Below are 22,202 nucleotides of genomic sequence, written 5' to 3'. Positions count from 1 at the left end.
TTACCAATTATAGTTATGGACTTAGACATTAATCCAACACAAACATGAAAGCAGAAATTGCTACTTTCGTGGGCAAGTGTCTGACTTGTGCCTAGGTAAAAGTAGAATATCGAAAGCCCTCAGGTTTACTTCAGCAGCCGGAAATACCTGAGTGGATGTGGGAAAGGATAACCATGGATTTTATCAGCAAGTTACCCAGATCTCCGAGTGGGCACGATGCCATCTGGGTAATTGTCGATCGATTAACGAAGTCCGCCCACTTCCTGCCAATCAAAGAAAACTTCAAGATGGAGAGACTCACACGGATCTACATTCAAGAGATAGTTCGCCTTCATGGTGTACCTGCATCCATTATCTCCGATTGAGATAGCATGTTTACATCGAGGTTCTGGCAGTCACTACAGAAAGCTCTTGGAACTAAATTGGACATGAGCACGGCTTATCATCCGCAGATTGATGGACAGAGTGAGAGAACAATTCAGACATTGGAAGACATGTTGAGAGCCTACGTCATCGATTTCGGCGCATCATGGGACGCTCATCTTCCTTTGGTTGAATTTTCCTACAACAACAGCTACCATACCAGCATCAAGGCTGCGCCGTTTGAAGCCCTCTATGGCCGTAAGTACAGATCCCCTATGTGCTGGACTGAAGTGGGTGACACGCAGCTAGCCAGGGGTCAAGTCCCCGACAGTACTCTCACTGGTCCTGAGATCATCCGAGAAACAACTGAGAAAATTATACAAATCCGAGAACGACTGAAAGCCTCTCGAGATAGACAAAAGAGCTACGCCGATAAGAGACGAAAACCCTTGGAATTCCAGGTTGGTGACCGCGTCCTTCTGAAGGTCTCACCCTGGAAAGGCATGATACGTTTTGGGAAACGTGGAAAGCTAAACCCAAGGTACATTGGACCGTTCGAAATCCTTGCTAGAATCGGTCCAGTAGCATACAAACTCCAATTACCCCGAGAGCTCAGCAACACCCATCCTGTTTTCCACGTATCGAACCTAAAGTGTCTGTCCGATGAGACACTTGCGATTCCTCTCGACGAGATTGAAATCAACGAAAACCTCAACTTCGTGGAAGAACCGGTCGAAATCATGGACAGAGAGATCAAACGAACGAAACAAAGCCGCATCCCGACAGTGAAGGTTCGTTGGAATGCCAAGCGGGGACCTGAATTCACTTGGGAGCACGAAGATCAGATGAAACAGAAGTATCCGCATCTCTTTCCTAATCCATGATTTGTATTCTAGGTTCGAATTTCGGGACGAAATTCCCTCTAACGGGGGGATGATGTGACAACCCGAAACTTTTCCCGTTTCCGTTTCGTGATTTCCGTTAATAAATTTTCAAATTCGTTAACTTTTCTGTCAAACTTTTTGGTTTAGAAAATAATCTAGTTATATTTAATTAAATTATTTACGAGTCAGAAGCAAAAATCGTACGAAAACCCGATTATTTCGAAAAAATCGAGCATTTTCGGTCTAAATGAGATTACGACCGTAAACTCGTTTACGACCGTAAACTCGTTTACGATCGTAAACCTGTTTACGGTCAGTGAAGAGTGGACCCCCCACAACACCCCTATAAATACGATACCCCCACCTTCATTAGAAAATTTCTGGCCAAAAACTCTCTCATTCTCTCTCTAAGAATCTTAACCGTAAACACTCAAAACGCCTTCAAGCTTCGGAAAACATCGAGAAACCACATTTAGAGTCACTTTGGAACGTCTGGAAACACTCATCTCTTTGAAATCAGCAATCAGAACCATCTTTCTTGAGTTTACGGTCCACCTTCAAGAACCGTAAACCCTGTTCTTGAGTTTACGGTCCAACCTTCAAAGACCGTAAACTCTGTTCTTGAGTTTACGGCCGTAAACTCGCCGAGCCTTCAGAAACCGTAAACTATAGATCACGGCCGTAAACATCTTTTTGGTGGTGCTTTTGGCTGAAAACTCACCCTCTTTGATTCGATCAAGTACCGGTAACATTCCTCAACCGAATACAAGTGTTCTTATGACACTTTATTTATCGAAATCGCTAATTTAGATACATATATGTATTTATTTAATAATAGGATTTCGTTAAGTGTCGTGCAACAACTCGAGGATCTTCATTTTCAGTCAACGATTTCACGCAACAACTGTGAGTTCATACCCCTACATTTTTCCATATTTTCAATGTTTTCAGGGGGGAATACAAGCTAAACATAAATGTTTTCAAAACTTATGCAAATCTCATACTTTAACCCTTTTGTACTGTGTTGAGCATAAGGGACGTTTTCACGAAAATTTGCATAGTTTTTCGGACACGCTATTCACTATTCATGCAAACTATAATCGGTATAGTTTGGGATTTTCTAAACATCACAAGTACAGAAACTTTCACTATTAAACATATGCACGAAGACAGAAATAGTTTACAGTTACATCACCACTTTATCATGGTTTTTCATAACTGTAATTATCATTATATACGATATACATACGAATTTTCACTACGGTAGAACGCTACTACACTACATGTAAACTAGATTGTACGATACTGTGAGGCGCTACTTCACTACTGTACCCTTAGGTGTACAGGGATAAATCCTACCACTGTATAACCAGAGTCTCCTGGAGGGAGAGCGTGAGATTTGTGAATAGATCTATTCGGGACTGACAATCCCACATCTGGACTGCTAGTTACAGTTAGGCGGGCACGCCTGAGATGTACAAATGTCATTTAACTCGACGCCTGAAGAACGTTGGAAAGGTCACTAGTCATATCAAGCATGGTTATACGACTCACATTATGTATAAATCACCTTTAGTTTACAAATCTGACACTCTTCAACGGTTTTATTTTTACTAAATAGAACTAAAACACACTACGTATACTGGCCAGGCTAGGGTTTTCAAACAAAACCATTTATGCTATGGCTATGCATTCAAAATATACTTCATAATTAGCTTTAGCTAGTCTCATGAGGTAGTATATTCGCTTATCACTACAGTTTTCAGTAACGAACATTCATGGTTTTATACGAAATCGATAACGCTACCTTTTCACTAAAGAAAATATCGGATTTTCTTGGAAACATACAGATATTCATGGTTTATTACAGAACTGGTAACACTACATTTTCGCTAAGGAAAATATCGGATTTTCTTGAAACTATACAAATATTTTCCGAACTCATCAACGATTTTCACTACAAACCACCGCTTATGAACTCACCAGCTTTATGCTGATACTCTTTTAAACTGCTTGTATTCTCAGGAAATCAGTAGACAGGTACATGCTGGGTTTTTGAAGAGTTGAAGCAATAAGAGTTAATGTTTATATTCATACAAGTTATATGATGTAATTCAAACAAGTTTCAGAACTGATGTAAACATTTTTATTTTAGTATGCACTGTACTGGTTGTGTTGCTATTATTGCTATTATTCATTGGTTGTGATGCTACACATGACGTCCTCCGCCCCTGAACGTTTCCACCATCTGTTTCGGGGTGTGACACTTAATCACAGCCGGATGTTGAGTTTTAACAAGAGCTCTAAAATTGTTGTAAATACCAAAGAAATCAGATCTGCGTTTCATAAGATAAACCCATGTATATCGAGTATAATCATCTATAAAAGATAGATAATAGGTTGACCCACCCTTTGTGGATACTGGTGCAGGACCCCACACATCAGAATGAATAATATCAAAAGGAGCAGTAGAACAAGACATACTTTTATTGAAGGGTAAAGCAGAAAATTTTGCTAGTTTGCAACCACTATAATCAGAAATATCACAAGAGTTTAAATGACCCAAAACACCACTAGATGCTAATAAATTCAACCGTGATACAGGCACATGTCCCAAACGAGAATGCCAAAGATAAAACTCAGACGACAAAGGACTCAAATGAAAAGAAGATAAATCAATGCTGGAAGCAGCAACAACAGATACTTTGAGGACCTCCAATACATATAGTTCCCCCACCCTACGGCCGATCCCAATCACCTTCTGGGTGTGTTGATCCTGTATAACACAGACAGAATCAGAAAAGAACACCCAGTTACCAGACTTGCATAACTGACTGACTGAGGCAAGGTTCAAAGTAAGTTTGGGAATGTAGTAAACATCAGGAAGAGTTATATGAGAAACGGAGACAGAACCAACACCCTCAACTAGCATAGATGTATCACTAGCAGACTTAACAGAAATAGATGACACTTGCGACAAAGAAGTAAATGATGACAAATGAGGAGTCATATGATGGGTTGCACCAGAATCTAAAATCCACAAAGATGAGGGAATACTTGAAGTGTCAGATAAAGAAGGACCAGAATGAGACATAGATGCAGACATGGCAGTGGGATTAGTGTCACACCCCGATCCTTGTCGAAATCGATCAAGGCGTGATATATTGTTCAAAGTCTCATGACAACTAGGTTATAATGTGATTAGATTCAATTAAGTACTAAGTATGCAAACAAGATCCACAACATACAAGTACAAATACAAATGCAAACCACATTTATTACATCAAATTTAAATTGTCTTGTGGATTTCTAAGGCACAACCTATTTTTCATCATTCTTCATTCTTCAAATCTGCATCATGGGTAAAAACAGGTCAACTACGAGAGTTGGTGAGTAATCAAATTTTAGTAGAGAAAATTGTGAAGTTGAAACATTTATTATTTGAAATCTGTTTTCTTTTGAAGTCGCCAAACAATTGTACTTGAGATAACGGTTTATAAATCAAAAATTGATTAACAATTGATAACAACAACAATAAGTCCTCACCCTATATATATACATATGTATATATATAAATATATATAGGATGGAGCATCTAATCATCATACACACTCAACCACGTGTGATCAATCACCTTAGCGTCCCAAGGCGGGGTGGTCAACCCAATAGCGCTATTATTGTCCATAACGTACCTCAAGAATACGGGCATAGTCATGGAGATTAGACTAAAAATGGTAATGCACTACAAGTACATGTAGCGTAAACAAACAATAGTTATACAATTAATGACTCACGTATAAATGTCCCAACAATGTCTCAATTGTGATAAAACAATAAAATGAAGTTGGAACATATTAGAACCACATGATACACCCCAAAAGTATTGAAAATTATAAAATATGGGGTAGATTACTCACATTAGTCCCAAAACGAAATGCGTGTGTCGTACGATAGACGATTCGGGTCAAAATGGCGTAGAACCTAATATAATTAATAGTTTTGGTTTAGGAACTGCTAAACGAGAATGGAGTATTAATAAAAAATTAGACACATATTCTTATATTTGATGAATTAACAATAATTCATTTTGATTATAATATTAAGGTATTTATTTGTTAAATGAATTTTAAATTGAATTACTTACTTTGCATAATTAATTTATATTTTCAATTTAGGCCAGATTTTAATAATTTCTTATTAAAATAATAACTTGCCCAATTATAATTATTTACAGATTTTAACAATTATTTATATGAAATAATCATTAAAATGCATTTTTACATGCTTAAATACTTAGGAAAATAGTTTTAAATAGTAAACAGTATTGAAAAATTATGAAATTATTAGGAAATCATTATTTGATACAATATGAATTACTGTAAAATTTGTATATTTTTCTGAACTGTTTTAGTATTTATTTAATATTTTAATGATTAAACAACACAAAATTCCTCAAAAATAGTAAATGATTCTCAAAAAATCTGTAAAATTAACCATAGTTTTATAACATGATGTAGAGCCCAGTGTATAAGTTTCAGATATTTGTGACTATGGGAAGTATTTTTATATATTTAATTATTAATTAATCAATAAAATCATAAATAATAGTAAACAGTAATATAAATGCATGAAACTTCATATATCATGTTTAATCAGTATACAGGTCATCCCGGAATTTTCTCAGAATTTATTGAATGCAACAAGTATTTTATATGAATTATTGCCCTACTTTATTGCAATAATTATGATAATTCAATAAAAATAAGTTATTTTCTGAAAATTTCCAGAACTTCTTATTTTATTGATGGTATTCTGATAAAAATCAGGTTTATGCAAAAAATGAGTTTTAGATATTTTGGTGGATTTAATTTGTTTCTTGTATGAATTTGAAACTTTTAACAACATACCTTGATGAATGCTTCAAGAGGGATGAAGATTTGAGTATAATAGATTGTTCTTGGATGGAATATGAGTATTCTTGGAGGAAATTTCGAGATTGAGAGTGAGAGAAAGAATAGAGAAGATTTAAGTGGTGAAGAGAATAATGTGTTGGGAGAAAAAGGAAAGGAAAGTGGATGGGAGGTGTGAGTGGGAGACCATGGGAATAATCTTTTTGCTTTTGGTGGTCTTCATAATTTCCCACTAACACAAGCATCTTTTACATAATTAATATAAGAGTTTTATAAAATTTAAAGTAAAGTTTATAAAAAATAGAGTTTTATAAAATTTAATGTAAAGTTTATAAAAATGGAGTTTTATAAAAGATAGGTTATTATTTGATTATAACAATCTACTTTGATTTGAAGTTTAATTAGAGAATTCAAGTTTGATTCTTTTAATTTAATTAGAGCATTATACTTTGATTTGATTTTAATATGGTATCATAATTTACTTTGATTATAGTTATAACGTTGTACAATACTATGTTGCTATTAACGTCAAGTTATATCGTATTGTATGGGTTTTGATCCTATTAGGGTCAAGTAATCTTGAGTAGGGTTTATTAAATTTCCAATTGGGTTGGGTTGACCCGAATCCATTTTAGGCGGATGTCACAGTCTCCCCTACTTTAGGAAATTTCGTCCCGAAATTTAAGAAGAGAGTACCTTAAGAGAAAAGTTGTGGGTATTTGGTACGCATATGATCCTCATGCTCCCATGTATACTCAGGTCCACGTGCCGACTGCCACCTGACCTTAACCAGGGGAATGCGACTTCTTTTGAGTTGCTTTTCCTTTCGGTCAGCAATTTCCAAGGGTTTCTCGATAAATTGCATTGTCTCGTCGATTTGGATATCCTCGAGAGGAACATGAAGGTTCTCGTCTGCTAAACACTTCTTGAGGTTGGCTATATGAAATACCGGGTGAACTTTCTTAAGCTCTGTTGGTAGATCCAACTCGTAGGCTACTGGTCTGATCCTTTTTATGATCTTAAACGGGCCTACGTAGCGTGGTGCCAATTTATCCTTGCGTCCAAATCGAACCACACCTTTCCATGGGGACACTTTTAGCATGACCATGTCACCTACGGTAAATTCAAGCGGTTTGCGTCGCTTGTCGGCATAACTCTTTTGTCGGCTACGAGCTGCGAGAAGGTTATCGCGAATCTGAGTGATTTTGTCGGTTGTTTCCTGGATAAGCTCAGGACCAACGATTGGAGAATCCACTGTTGCGCGAATCACGTGGGACTCACCGATTTCATGCCAGCGAATAGGAGATCGGCATTTAAGGCCATACAATGCCTCAAATGGTGGCATCTTGATGCTAGAATGATAACTGTTATTATAGGAGAATTCCACCAACGGTAAATGAGAGTCCCAGTTTCCTCCGAAATCCAAGACACACGCCCTCAACATATCTTCGAGTGTTTGAATTGTCCTCTCAGATTGACCATCGGTCTGAGGATGATAGGCGGTACTGAGATCGAGGCGGGTTCCCATGGCTATTTGAAGTGATTGCCAAAACCGAGAGAGAAATCTCCCATCACGATCTGAAATGATGCTGAGAGGAATGCCATGCCGACTAACTATCTCGTTGATGTAAATCCGAGCAAGTTTTTCGACTTTGAAATTTTCCCGGATGGGAAGGAAATGAGCGGATTTGGTCAAACGATCAATGATCATCCAAATGCTGTCGTGTACTTTTGTGGTACGGGGAAGTTTGGTTACGAAATCCATGGCGATCGCTTCCCATTTCCACCTGGGGATTTCTGGTTGGACCAATAGTCCAGAGGGTCGTTGATGTTCTACTTTGACCCTGGAACATGTAAGACATTTGGCCACGAATAAAGCAATATCCTTTTTCATTCCCGACCACCAATAATTGGTTCTCAGGCCATGATACATCTTGTCAGTGCCCGGATGAATGGAATATCGGGTTTTATGGATTTCTTCCATCAGGAATATGCGAAGATTGTCACGATCTGGGATCCATATGCGATCTTGATAATAGAAAATACCATCAGATTTGGTTTCCAACTCCCCATCAATTCCCGTGGGCATGTCATTTTCGGTAATTGCCGAGTGTTGGGCTCCTCGAATTCGGTCCCTGATATTGGACAAGATAGGAGAACATATTAGATGAAACGCATGGGCATATTCTTTTCGGCTTAACGCGTCGGCTACGACGTTTGCCTTGCCCGGATGATAGCGTATTTCACACTCGTAATCATTTAGGAGCTCGACCCATCGTCTTTGCCTCATATTGAGTTCCTTTTGATTAAGAATATGTTGCAAGCTCTTGTGGTCGGTGAAAATTACGCATTTAGTGCCGTAAAGGTAATGCCTCCAAATTTTAAGAGCGAAAATCACGGCACCGAGCTCCAAATCATGAGTCGTATAATTCCTTTCGTGGATTTTGAGTTGTCGTGATGCGTAAGCTATAACCTTTCCCCTTTGCATCAAAACACAACCTAGACCGAGATTGGAGGAATCGCAGAATACCACGAAATCTTCGGATCCTTCAGGGAGTGTAAGAATCGGAGCGTCACACAAACTTTGTTTAAGGGTTTGGAAAGCGTATTCCTGCTTGGGTCCCCAATCAAATGGTGTACCCTTGCAAGTGAGAGAAGTAAGCGGTAAAGCAATCTTTGAGAAATTTGAAATGAAACGCCGGTAATAGCCGGCTAAACCAAGGAAGGACCGAATTTCCTTGGGGGTACGGGGGGCTTTCCAATTCTGGACTGCTTCAACTTTTGCGGGATTGACTAAAATACCCTTGTCACTTACAATATGACCAAGGAATTGTACCTCATTTAACCAAAACTCGCATTTCGAAAATTTGGCGTAGAGCCGATTTCCTTGCAATGTTTGGAGAGTTAGGCGAAGGTGTCTTTCATGCTCTGCCCTTGTCTTGGAGTAAATGAGGATGTCATCAATAAAGACGATAACAAAACGGTCGAGATAAGGTTTAAATACCCGATTCATCAAGTCCATGAATACGGCAGGGGCATTTGTTAGGCCGAAAGGCATAACGGTGAACTCGTAATGACCATAGCGGGTTCGGAAAGCGGTTTTGGGGATGTCTTCTTCCCGTACTCGAAGTTGGTGATAACCCGAGCGAAGGTCAATTTTTGAGAAGCATGAAGCTCCTTGAAGCTGATCAAAAAGGTCGTCGATCCGAGGTAACAGATATCGGTTCTTGATGGTTAATTTATTTAACTCCCGATAATCGATACACATACGAAACGAACCATCTTTCTTTTTGATGAAGAGAACCGGGGCTCCCCAGGGTGAAGTACTAGGGCGGATAAATCCCTTATCGGTTAGTTCTTGGAGCTGACTTGCCAATTCTTGCATCTCGGTTGGAGCCAACCGATATGGAGACTTGGCTATGGGAGTAGCCTCAGGAACAAGATCGATGCGGAACTCTAGCTCACGTACTGGAGGGAGTCCAGATACGTCATCGGGAAAGATGTCGGGAAAGTCTCGTACTATCGGAATATCTTCAATCTTCTTTTCTTTGACATTTGTTTCCACCACATGGGCTAAGAAAGCCATGTATTCTTTTCGTAGATATGATCGAGCTTGAGTACATGACATAAGACTAAGCTTTTTCGAATGAGTCTCGCCATAAATACGAAGACTTTGACCGTCGGCGAGAGGAATACGAATGAACTTATCGTAACATACTATTTCAGCATGGTTTTGGGATAGCCAATCCATTCCTACGATGATGTCGAAGCTACCAAGTTCCATAGGAACTAAATTGACAGAAAATTTATGACCGGAAAAATCGAAAGTGCAATCTTGGATGACTGCATTGAGTGAAACGTATTTTCCATGGGCGACTTCTACGGTAAAGTACTCATTAAGAATCGTGCGAGGTGTGTGAAGTATGGGCTCAAATTCCAAAGACACAAAACTTTTATCGGCACCTGAATCAAAAAGTACTGACGCGTAGCAGTTATTTATGAGAAACGTACCATTTACGACCTTGTTATCGGTCTTTGCTTGGGTTGCGGTAATGACAAAGGCTCGGCCTTTGGGAGCTGGAACCTGCATTGTTGGATTTGCCTGGGCTTGGGTGTTGATGATATTGACTAACCTAGGACACACGTTTTTGAAATGGGTGGGGTCACCACAGTTGAAGCATGTTCCAGTTGGATATCAGGTTTGTGTTTGCTGATTTGAGGGTAGATAGAGTGGTCGCTGAGTTTTTGGTGCACGACATGTGTCCGCCAAGTGGCCATAGCGACCACAATTCGTACAGAGGCGACACGGGCTGGTGGTCATATGGTGATAGTTACAGTGGTTACAGAGGGGGTGAGGTCCAGTATACGACTTTTTATTTGGTTGGGCTGGTGGGGTGACTTGGGTGATAGGAGTAGCAGGGGTAATAACAGCATGGTTGTGGTGATGACTTTTCCGCTTCTTTTTGTCATGTCGGTGGGAGGACTCGGACTTGACAATTAGGGGGTCTCAGGGGTCGACTTTTCAGTTGACATGTTTGAACCCTTGCGTGGGAGGACACCATCGTTCACATTGTCCTCGTTGAGTTGACCTGCTAATTCAATGGCGGATTCTAGGGTAGATGGCCTGCTGCTGGTCACCGAATCACGGATCTGGCGTGGTAACCCTTTGATGTAGCGGCGTATTGCAGTTTTCATAGGTTGAACCATGTGAGGTAGGAGTCTCGAGAGATCATGGAATCTATTGGTGTAGGTCGCGTTGTCGCCTCCCTCCTGTTTCAGATTCCAGAATTCATCCTCGAGAGTTTGCAATTTGCTGTCAGGGCAGAACTTCTCCATCATGCGTTCTTTTAGTTTTGACAAGGTCATTCCCAAGGCAACAGCCTCTCCCTTTGCCCGTTTTTCTAGGTTCCACCATGTGAGAGCATGACCTAGGAGGCACCCTGTAGCATGACGGACCATCAGGTCCTCAGGACACTCGCTATGGATGAAAGTACTCTCCATTTCTTCAATCCATGTGAGGAGTGCGGTGGCACCATCGGTGCCTTTGAAGTAAGGCGGATTGCAGTTACGAAAGTGCTTGAACGAGCAACGAGGAGTTGTTGCTGGAGCTTGTGGCTGAAGAGAATGAAGTTGGGTTGCAATTGTTGGGATGACGTTTGCTACCTCCTTGGCGACCAGGGCAGCTAGCCTTCTGTTGTTGCGAGCAGCGTATGGGGGTCGTAATGCCATCTACGAGAAACATGCATATGGACTTGTGAGTTATTTGTAAATTGATTATGGAAATAAAGTTTTTAGACATTATTGGGTAAAATAATTGTAAAACACTTGTTGGGCCATGGTTAGGAGTGTTGGGCACCTTTTGGGCTTTCCATGGTTACTAAATGTGAAACATGTAGCACTTGCGTGGGCCCCCACAAAACTAAGTTTTCACATTTCTTTCCCACTTCTAGGCCCATTAGGGAACTTAATAGTCCAATGAGTTGGCCATTTTGGAGTGTATCCTTTCAGATACGTTTGATAAGGTCGGGTATTTTGATGGCTCAAAAGTAATGTGAATGACGCGCTTTGGCCTATAGGTTTGGGAACTCTCGCCTTTGGTCCCCAGATAAGCAAACTGGTCCCTCGGTTGATTGGGATGTATACGAATGCTTACCTAGTCAGGACTTTCGGGCTACCGGCACCTCCCCCTTCCAGTTACTACGCGTCCATTACTATGATCCTACCCAACTAGAGTGGATGACTTTGAATTTCCTATGAGCTCTAAGGAATACATATATGTATATACATTTTGTTAAACAACTTGAGTATGTGTGTGATTTTCAGAGAAAATGGAGAATATTCACAAGTGTATGCACACATATAAGTGTCAGGAGTAATACGTATGCACATAAGGGAGCAATTAACACACAAAGGTATTCCTAGGATTTTCTAAGTGCGAATTGCATATAGTTGTGTGTGCATTTTATAAACTAGCATACGAGAGGACCCTAGAGGCTATAGACTAGGTCAAGGCAATTAACCTAATTCCTTATAGTCAAGGGCTCTGATACCAATCTGTCACACCCCGATCCTTGTCGGAATCGATCAAGGCGTGATATATTGTTCAAAGTCTCATGACAACTAGGTTATAATGTGATTAGATTCAATTAAGTACTAAGTATGCAAACAAGATCCACAACATACAAGTACAAATACAAATGCAAACCACATTTATTACATCAAATTTAAATTGTCTTGTGGATTTCTAAGGCACAACCTATTTTTCATCATTCTTCATTCTTCAAATCTGCATCATGGGTAAAAACAGGTCAACTACGAGAGTTGGTGAGTAATCAAATTTTAGTAGAGAAAATTGTGAAGTTGAAACATTTATAATTTGAAATCTGTTTTCTTTTGAAGTCGCCAAACAATTGTACTTGAGATAACAGTTTATAAATCAAAAATTGATTAACAATTGATAACAACAATTTTAAGTCCTCACCCTATATATATACATATGTATATATATAAATATATATATGATGGAGCATCTAATCATCATACACACTCAACCACGTGTGATCAATCACCTTAGCGTCCCAAGGCGGGGTGGTCAACCCAATAGCGCTATTATTATCCATAACGTACCTCAAGAATACGGGCATAGTCATGGAGATTAGACTAAAAATGGTAATGCACTACCAGTACATGTAGCGTAAACAAACAATAGTTATACAATTAATGACTCACGTATAAATGTCCCAACAATGTCTCAATTGTGATAAAACAATAAAATGAAGTTGGAACATATTAGAACCACATGATACTCCCCAAAAGTATTGAAAATTATAAAATATGGGGTAGATTACTCACATTAGTCCCAAAACGAAATGCGTGTGTCGTACGATAGACGATTCGAGTCAAAATGGCGTAGAACCTAATATAATTAATAGTTTTGGTTTAGGAACTGCTAAACGAGAATGGAGTATTAATAAATAATTAGGCACATATTCTTATATTTGATGAATTAACAATAATTCATTTTGATTATAATATTAAGGTATTTATTTGTTAAATGAATTTTAAATTGAATTACTTACTTTGCATAATTAATTTATATTTTCAATTTAGGCCAGATTTTAATAATTTCTTATTAAAATAATAACTTGCCCAATTATAATTATTTACAGATTTTAACAATTATTTATATGAAATAATCATTAAAATGCATTTTTACATGCTTAAATACTTAGGAAAATAGTTTTAAATAGTAAACAGTATTGAAAAATTATGAAATTATTAGGAAATCATTATTTCATACAATATGAATTACTGTAAAATTTGTATATTTTTCTGAACTGTTTTAGTATTTATTTAATATTTTAATGATTAAACAACACAAAATTCCTGAAAAATAGTAAATGATTCTCAAAAAATCTGTAAAATTAACCATAGTTTTATAACATGATGTAGAGCCCAGTGTATAAGTTTCAGATATTTGTGACTATGAGAAGTATTTTTTATATATTTAATTATTAATTAATCAATAAAATCATAAATAATAGTAAACAGTAATATAAATGCATGAAACTTCATATATCATGTTTAATCAGTATACAGGTCATCCCAGAATTTATTGAATGCAACAAGTATTTTATGTGAATTATTGCCCTACTTTATTGCAATAATTATGATAATTCAATAAAAATAAGTTATTTTCTGAAAATTTCCAGAACTTCTTATTTTATTGATGGTATTCTGATAAAAATCAGGTTTATGCAAAAAATGAGTTTTAGATATTTTGGTGGATTTAATTTGTTTCTTGTATGAATTTGAAACTTTTAACAACATACCTTGATGAATGCTTCAAGAGGGATGAAGATTTGAGTATAATAGATTGTTCTTGGATGGAATATGAGTATTCTTGGAGGAAATTTCGAGATTGAGAGTGAGAGAAAGAATAGAGAAGATTTAAGTGGTGAAGAGAATAATGTGTTGGGAGAAAAAGGAAAGGAAAGTGGATGGGAGGTGTGAGTGGGAGACCATGGGAATAATCTTTTTGCTTTTGGTGGTCTTCATAATTTCCCACTAACACAAGCATCTTTTACATAATTAATATAAGAGTTTTATAAAATTTAAAGTAAAGTTTATAAAAAATAGAGTTTTATAAAATTTAATGTGAAGTTTATAAAAATGGAGTTTTATAAAAGATAGGTTATTATTTGATTATAACAATCTACTTTGATTTGAAGTTTAATTAGAGAATTCAAGTTTGATTCTTTTAATTTAATTAGAGCATTATACTTTGATTTGATTTTAATATGGTATCATAATTTACTTTGATTATAGTTATAACGTTGTACAATACTATGTTGCTATTAACGTTAAGTTATATCGTATTGTATGGGTTTTGATCCTATTAGCGTCAAGTAATCTTGAGTAGGGTTTATTAAATTTCCAATTGGGTTGGGTTGACCCGAATCCATTTTAGGCGGATGTCACAGTTAGAAGCCAAATACTGTCTAAAGCTCTCAAACACCTTGGGATCCAATGCAGATGGTGGCATATGTCCAACAGATTCTGTGTCAACTGGTGGAACAGCAGCAACAGCAAACTGTGGAGGACGAGGGGTCCATGGAGGAGTACCAAAGGAACGCGACTGATACTTCTGTTGACCAGACCTGTTTTGTTGCCCTGACTGAGGTTGACCAATTTTACCCTTATTGACTAACAATGGACACTGAGCTTTCCAATGATTCTTCTGTTTGCAGAATGCACACTCATCATAAGCGACTCTTGAAGTTTGTCGAGATTGACTGGAGGAGACAGCAAGCACAGCAGGAGCGGGAGTAGGAGTAGAGGTTGCTTTAAAACCTTTATCTGCATGGGACTTGATACGAGTCTCTTCTGCAATTAACTCATGGACAACTGAATCAACTGAAGGAAGAGGTGAGCGATGAAGAATTGTTCCACGAAGACCTTCAAAATCAGAACACAAGGCCATCAAGAACTGAACCAAGCGTTGTTCTTCCCTCCTAGCAATGTAAGGCTCAAAATCTTTTAACTCTTTAGATTCAGTAAGAGCCAATTGATCCCAGAGATCAGACATAGCATCATAGAAATCTTGAATGCTCTGGTCATTTTGTTGAAGGGCACGAATATCATATTCCAATTGGTATTGTTTAGCAAAATTGGACTGAGTATACAGTCTCTCCAAGTGATTCCAAACTTCCTTTGTTGTATCATACTTAGCCAACTGCATACCAATGGACTGAGTAACAGAGTTATTGATCCAAGGTAATAACCTTGGAGTTATCAGTCTCCCAAGCATCAAGCAACATATCATAATTCTCAGTTTGAGGCAATGAGGGTTTGACTTTAGTCCCAGTGACATAGCCCCACATATTCTTCCCACAAAGGAAGTTCTTCATAACGTAACTCCAATACGTATAATTCTTTCCATCCAAACGAGTACTGATTGACTGAAGGGAATCATCCTTTCCAGTCATGTTGATAGTGAATGAATAACCACAATGACAATATAATAATCTGAGAATGAAAGGAGTAACAAACCAGCGGAAGCAATCACTTGAATAACGAATCAACAGCAATTATGAACCAACAGCAGCAACGAACCGACAGTAGCAACGAACCGACAGCAGCAACGAATCAACAGTAGCAACGAATCAACATATCAAAAAAACGAATACCAGTGATAATGAACGAAAACGGCATGCTACAGTAACCCTAGAAAAGTTCGATCCGCGCCACAGATGACTGCTGCAAAGACTCCTAACAACGTATCAAACCTCTGCTCTGATACCATGATAACATTGTCATATGATTATATCAAAGAGAAATTACAAGGGTTCTCAGAGAAAAACATAAAGACTACAAGGAATAAAGCGGATATAAATACTAGCTAGAAAGAAACCCTAATGGGCTAAAGACAAAAAAGGGCCCATAAACAAGCGGGCTAATAATATAGACTAACAGTATTTTTTAGAAAAATCTCTAGAAAAATCTCATTATTTTGGGATAATTAATAATTAAGTCCCAAATTTTTTTTTTAAATAAATTAACCCAAGAAACCGATAAATTTCTTCACTTTAGCCTATTTTGACATGTTCAGCAGGTCATGAAACCAGATTGTTAATTTTACAAAATAATGAGACTTTTCTACACATTCACTCAAAATTTGTATATAATGAATAAATATATTTTTATGTATTTTTTAAAATATTTTTTCATATATATATATATATATATATATATATATATATATATATATATATATATATATATATATATATATATTTCTTAAAGGTTTTTTTAAGTTTTTTATGTAGTTTATTATTATTATTTTTTTTACGTTTTTTATGTATTTTACATGTATAAACATATTTTTTACGTTTTATATGAATTTTTAAGTATTTTTACGTACTGTTATGTATTTTGGTATATTTTTCATGTATTTATGTATTTTTTAAAGCTTTATATATAATTTGTTTTTACATATTTTTATGTATTTTAAATATATAAACATATTTTTTTTACATATTTATATGCACTTTTGAAGTATTTTAGTGTGTATATATATATATATATATATATATATATATATATATATATATATATATATATATATATATATAATGTTACTATATTTTTTTTACATATTTATATGTACTTTAGCAATCAACGACATTTTTGTAAGTAATTTTTTTTTCTAAATTTAGTTTGTAGATGAACAAAATCTACGAATATATTTGTCATTATTAAAAATATTTGTAAACTTTATTCATCTGCAAACTGGATTTAAGAAAAAATGAAAGAATTTTCATGCAAAAATGACGTTGATTGCTAATGATCGTCTTTGAAACATGTTTGTTTTCAAATACTTTACTGTTTTTATTCTTCAAATATAAGGTCTAATGGTTAGCTTACAATGAAACTTCAAGTAAAAAAATCATAAATTCAAAAAAAAAAAAAACCAAAATACGTAAAAATACATATAAACAAGTAAAAAACATAAAAGTACTTAAAAAAAAGACATAAATACGTGATAAAATATATTAAAATACATAAAAGTAAGAATACTTAAAACTTCATATAAATACGTAAATAATAAATTCATACATACATTTAAAATACATGAAAAACATAAAAAATATATACATAAAACTATATAAAAAACTTAAAAAATACGTATAAATATATAAAAAAACATAACAATACTTAAAAAATTACATAAATACATGATAAAATATACTAAAATACATACAAGTACTTACAAATTCATATAAATATGTAAAAAATACGTTTATATATTTAAAATTAAAAAAAAACGTAAAAAAAACCTGATAAAAAAACTTCAAAAACACGTAAATACGTAAATAAATATAGAAAAACATGTAAAAATACTTTAAAAAATACATAAAAATACGTTTATACATTATATACAATTTTTGAGAATATCTGTAGGAAAAGTCTCATTATTTTAGAAAAATTATCGATTTGATCTCATGATCTGCTGAACAAGTCAAAATGAATTAAGTGAAGATATTTGTTGGTTTCTTGAGTTTTTCTATTCATTTTTTTAGGACTTGATTGTTAATTTTTCCAAAATAACAATACATTTATGTAGATTTTCCTTTTTTTATGTACTTTTGGAGGAAAGGATCACTAATATATATATATATATATATATATATATATATATATATATATATATATATATATATATATATATATATAGAATGAGTGTGCTTATTATTTTTATGTGAGTGAGAAAGATACATATACTAACACACACACACAAACACACACACACACACACACACACACTCTCTCTCTCTCTCTATATATATATATATATATATATATATATATATATATATATATATATATATATATATATATTGAATTTTATTTGTTCTCATTCTACATCTTACAAGAAGATTAGCTTTCCAGTTGCTAAACTTTGATTTATTACTTATTACAAAACTTATTTCATTAGGCGGAACATGTTTTCATGATTGAACTTTAAAGAACTATTCCATAAATTTATAATCAAATACATAATACATTTTTATACACAACAATTTATGTTTTAAAGATTTGTATTGCAAAAATATTATGCATAAATTCATCTTATTTGGTTACCTAAAATAAAATTTAACTTATTGAATGAGTGTATTTAATTTTTTTATGTGAGTGAGAGGGATACATATAGTAACATTATATATATATATATATATATATATATATATATATATATATATATATATATATATATATATATATATATAGGCTTAGGTTGTTTTTACTAACTATTGTGTGCCCGAATGCACAGATCTGGACCACCTGATGGAATATAATCAAAAGTTATGATCTGATGGTCTATGATATTACAATAGGGTAACATGTACCATATAATCACACAAATTTCAGCATAAGGGCATTTTAGTCAATTAACCCATATTTAAAAAAGGAAATTTTCGGATTTTTAGGGATAATTAATTCCTTTATTTTTAAAAATCTGAATATTTTAAATTAATTCAAATTTAAAAATTCGATTTTATTCTGTCAGAATGATAGAATTTCAAACATAAACTAGTAAAGATATTATCAATTTTATTCTTACATAATATATTTCCAATGCAGATATTTTTGATAATTAACTAAGAATTCTACATATTATTCATATACATCCGAGTTGGAATGAGGGTCTATTATTTTATTCTTAATATACATCCGAAAATAAATACCAATCCATACATATTTTTGCCTTATACATTTTAATATAGTTATACATATTCTAACAGAATATCATAAAAAATGAATAAAAATCTTAAAAAATAACATTCTTGAATATACAATTCTTGAACAAATACACTTGATATTCTTCAGTGGTCCAGATAATCCACTTGATTCCAACTATTCTTCGCAAATATACTTGTTTTTGAACTCGATTCCAAATCTTTCTCTTGTATGATCAATATTGAATTCCTTCTCCATGCCATTCTAAAAGAATAAGATGCATTACTCGTTAGTATTACCAGTTAAACAAATATACTTATTGTTAACAAACATTCTCATAGGCATTCTAACAGAATGCATTTATACAAATAAATTATGACAGAATACATTACAGAATGTACTTAAATCATAGTCTTTTCTTATATATATATATATATATATATATATATATATATATATATATATATATATATATAAACATTCTAAAGCATTTATAAATATATTCTGTCAGAATTACTAGCAACACATGTTTTATGCAATATTTATATTCCCATATAATGAACAGGTGTTTGCATATCTATTTTTTGAGAATATAAATATTTTTAATTCACTACTAAAAGTCTAAAGTAGAATTTCTACCATATCTATTTTGCATATATGACAAAATGCATGGGTGTTTGAATGAAATATTTCTAATTCACTACTTATGTTGATTTGGAATTCGAGATTCTATTATGACAGAATTGGAATTCGAGATTCCATTCTGACAGAATGTTGTAAGATGCATATATAACAAAAAATGGTTAAAAAAACATCAAAATCTAACAAAAAATTCAAACTTCCTACATACCTGGTTCTTCAAATAAAGCTTATAATATGTTGTGATTACTTGTGATTAATGTAGATGTAAAAAATGACTCTACGTAATTAGATGAAATGAATAAAATGATGTCGATAGATCCCAAATTACTATTTTAAATTCTGACAGAATGCATACCAAGTAACACCATTAACTAAGTTAAAATTCTCTTTGGGATTCTTCAAGAATTTGAACATCAAAATTTTTTTTCCAGCATTTTCACAAACACATGTCATATATAGATAACAGATAATCAAAGTTCAATTATTAAGAAACAGAGATAAATTAATTTGAACAAATACACATCACCTAATTTATAGTCTGTAACTTGTATAATGCAAAGTAATAAAAAAAATCAAGGGAAAACAATAAAAAACTTCTAACATGGATGATGCAAAACAATCAAAACTTTAATCGAAAGTTAATGAAAAAAACAATAACCCACAAAAAATCACATTGAATGTAACCATTACAGATTCCAATTGAAATTCCAATGGTAATGGTCTTGACATGTATCCAGAACATTATTATCAAACATGTTAACCCACAAAAAATCTTATATACTCTAATAATCAATTGATTTGAAAAAGAAAAGAACTTCAAAAATAAAAAATGTATTACCTGGTAAAAGTTTAGAAACGAGAAACGGGGATGATTGAACTCAATCAAAAAAGACAACAGATCAATATGAGTGTCGATTGAAGGAGATAGACGTCAGGTTGAAGAATTAATCATTGTCGAGTGAATGAAAAATCTGGCAACGAGCCAACGACCAGTGTGTGGAAGAAGAGGGCCGCATAGATCTTGGTGTCGTTTGATAGGGAGGGCAACAACCGATGGTGGAGGAATGAGGTCGTCGGTGCTTGTGGCTGCTGTTGGGTGGAGATCGTCAGATGCAAATAGGACGGTGGTGGAAATCAGGAAAAAAAATGTGAAAAGGGGGAGAATCGTGATCGACAATGGTGGAGTAGGGTTTTTAAGATGTAGAATGACGGGTTTTAAGGACTGGTCAAATTTTCCATATAAAAAGATGCATATATTACTATTATACCCTTAAGTTATTTATTATTTCCTCAATTCTCATTGGTGCATACATGCACACAATAGTTACTAGAACATTTGAACCTAGCTATATATATATATATATATATATATATATATATATATATATATATATATAGAAGTAGGTTCATATGGAAACAATAATTATTGTGAGAATGTGAGAACAATTCTCAGCCAATCATTTTATTTAATTAATTTCATAAAAAAAATAAAACAAAAGGGCATAATTGGTATATTGGCCTTAGATTAAATACCAACATTAATTTTAGATTCCTCTTATTATGGAAACAATAAAAAAATCTTCATAAATTAAAAACCCTAATGTCTCTCTTCGTAGCGGCCATATCACACGCCACCACCATGTTTTCTCCTTATCAGAATCAAGAATGGAGAGTTGACTTCAATAGTTCGAATCTTTGAGTCTTCCCCTGTTCATATTTCAAGAATCAAGAATCATGACTTCAAGTTAGACTCTCATGGAGGATGACCTTCGACACCACAAAATCAAAATGACACAACCCAGTTTTGCAATCGACTCACTTTCGTTGAATTTTGGTCTGCAATCAGTTACCTTTTGGAAGTCTGCACCTGATAAATCAATCTTTTGTATCATTGGCTATGATCGAATTTTTTAGTTGTGATGTTGAATTTCATTGTCTGCATATTATTTTTTCTGATCAAAATAATTTATTTGCAGCTGTTTGATTTTTTTGGATTTATGAATTTTTAGTATCATGTTTTTTTTAGGTTAACAGGTTTTTTGGATTTCAAAGGAGTAAATCGTAATACTAATTTTAAAATATGATGCTTCTTCAAATCACTTTTTTTTTCTGCACTTTTGGGTTTTATATTACCCGTTATTATTTCATATGATGCTTCTTCGAATTACATTGAGTACAAAAAATAATAATGGTGCCATCCATCGTAGCATATCTATTCACCTCCTAAATGTGTCATATTAGCTTAAATATCTTCTTTGATTTTCTTTGTTTTGTTAAATCCAAGTCATTAATTTGTCCATTATATGTTTGGTCTTTGGTGGAACACATATCATTCATGAAGATACTATTGAATCGTTATATAATTAAACAATATGTACTTGAATTCATTGATATGTCGGTGTCTATTTGTAGTATGAAACTTTTAGGATAAACTACAACTACAATCGTCATATTCTTTTTCATAAAAGCTCTTGAATGATTTTCAATAAATCTTTGATGATGGGTGTTTAAAACTGTTACAAAAATTGTTCTATGGTGGAGAGTCTTCATTAAAAGGTAAAATGTAATAAAGCTCGAGCTATAAGCACACTGAATTTTTTCATACAATTATTGAAAATATCTTTTACCGTATAGGATTCAATCATGAATATCATTTAGCTTG

At 34.3% G+C, this 22,202-nt stretch overlaps 1 protein-coding gene across 1 annotated transcript; it reads right to left on the bottom strand.

The window, feature by feature from the left end:
* Positions 1-14,640: 14,640 nt before the first annotated feature.
* Positions 14,641-15,645, bottom strand: LOC145140025 (uncharacterized). The gene is made up of 3 exons (XM_079073648.1): positions 15,442-15,645; positions 14,712-15,392; positions 14,641-14,658 (listed from the first exon to the last, which is right to left on the bottom strand). Exons 1-3 carry the CDS (start codon positions 15,643-15,645, stop codon positions 14,641-14,643), a joined length of 903 nt encoding a protein of 300 aa, XP_078929774.1.
* Between the last annotated feature and the right edge of the window lie 6,557 nt (positions 15,646-22,202).

The sequence above is a fragment of the Lactuca virosa genome, chromosome 9 (genome assembly GCF_052849685.1).
Source record: "Lactuca virosa cultivar CGN04683 chromosome 9, Lactuca_virosa_CGN04683_v6, whole genome shotgun sequence".
Taxonomy (NCBI): domain Eukaryota; kingdom Viridiplantae; phylum Streptophyta; class Magnoliopsida; order Asterales; family Asteraceae; genus Lactuca; species Lactuca virosa.
This window is presented reverse-complemented; position numbering and strand designations above follow the sequence as displayed.

Excerpts from the sequence above, each read along its gene's own strand:
- LOC145140025 (XM_079073648.1), bottom strand. The coding sequence starts at position 15,645 with ATGACTGGAAAGGATGATTCCCTTCAGTCAATCAGTACTCGTTTGGAT. Across the intron at positions 15,393-15,441 it reads GGGAGACTGATAACTCCAAG|TTGGCTAAGTATGATACAAC; the intron begins GTTATTACCTTG and ends ATTGGTATGCAG.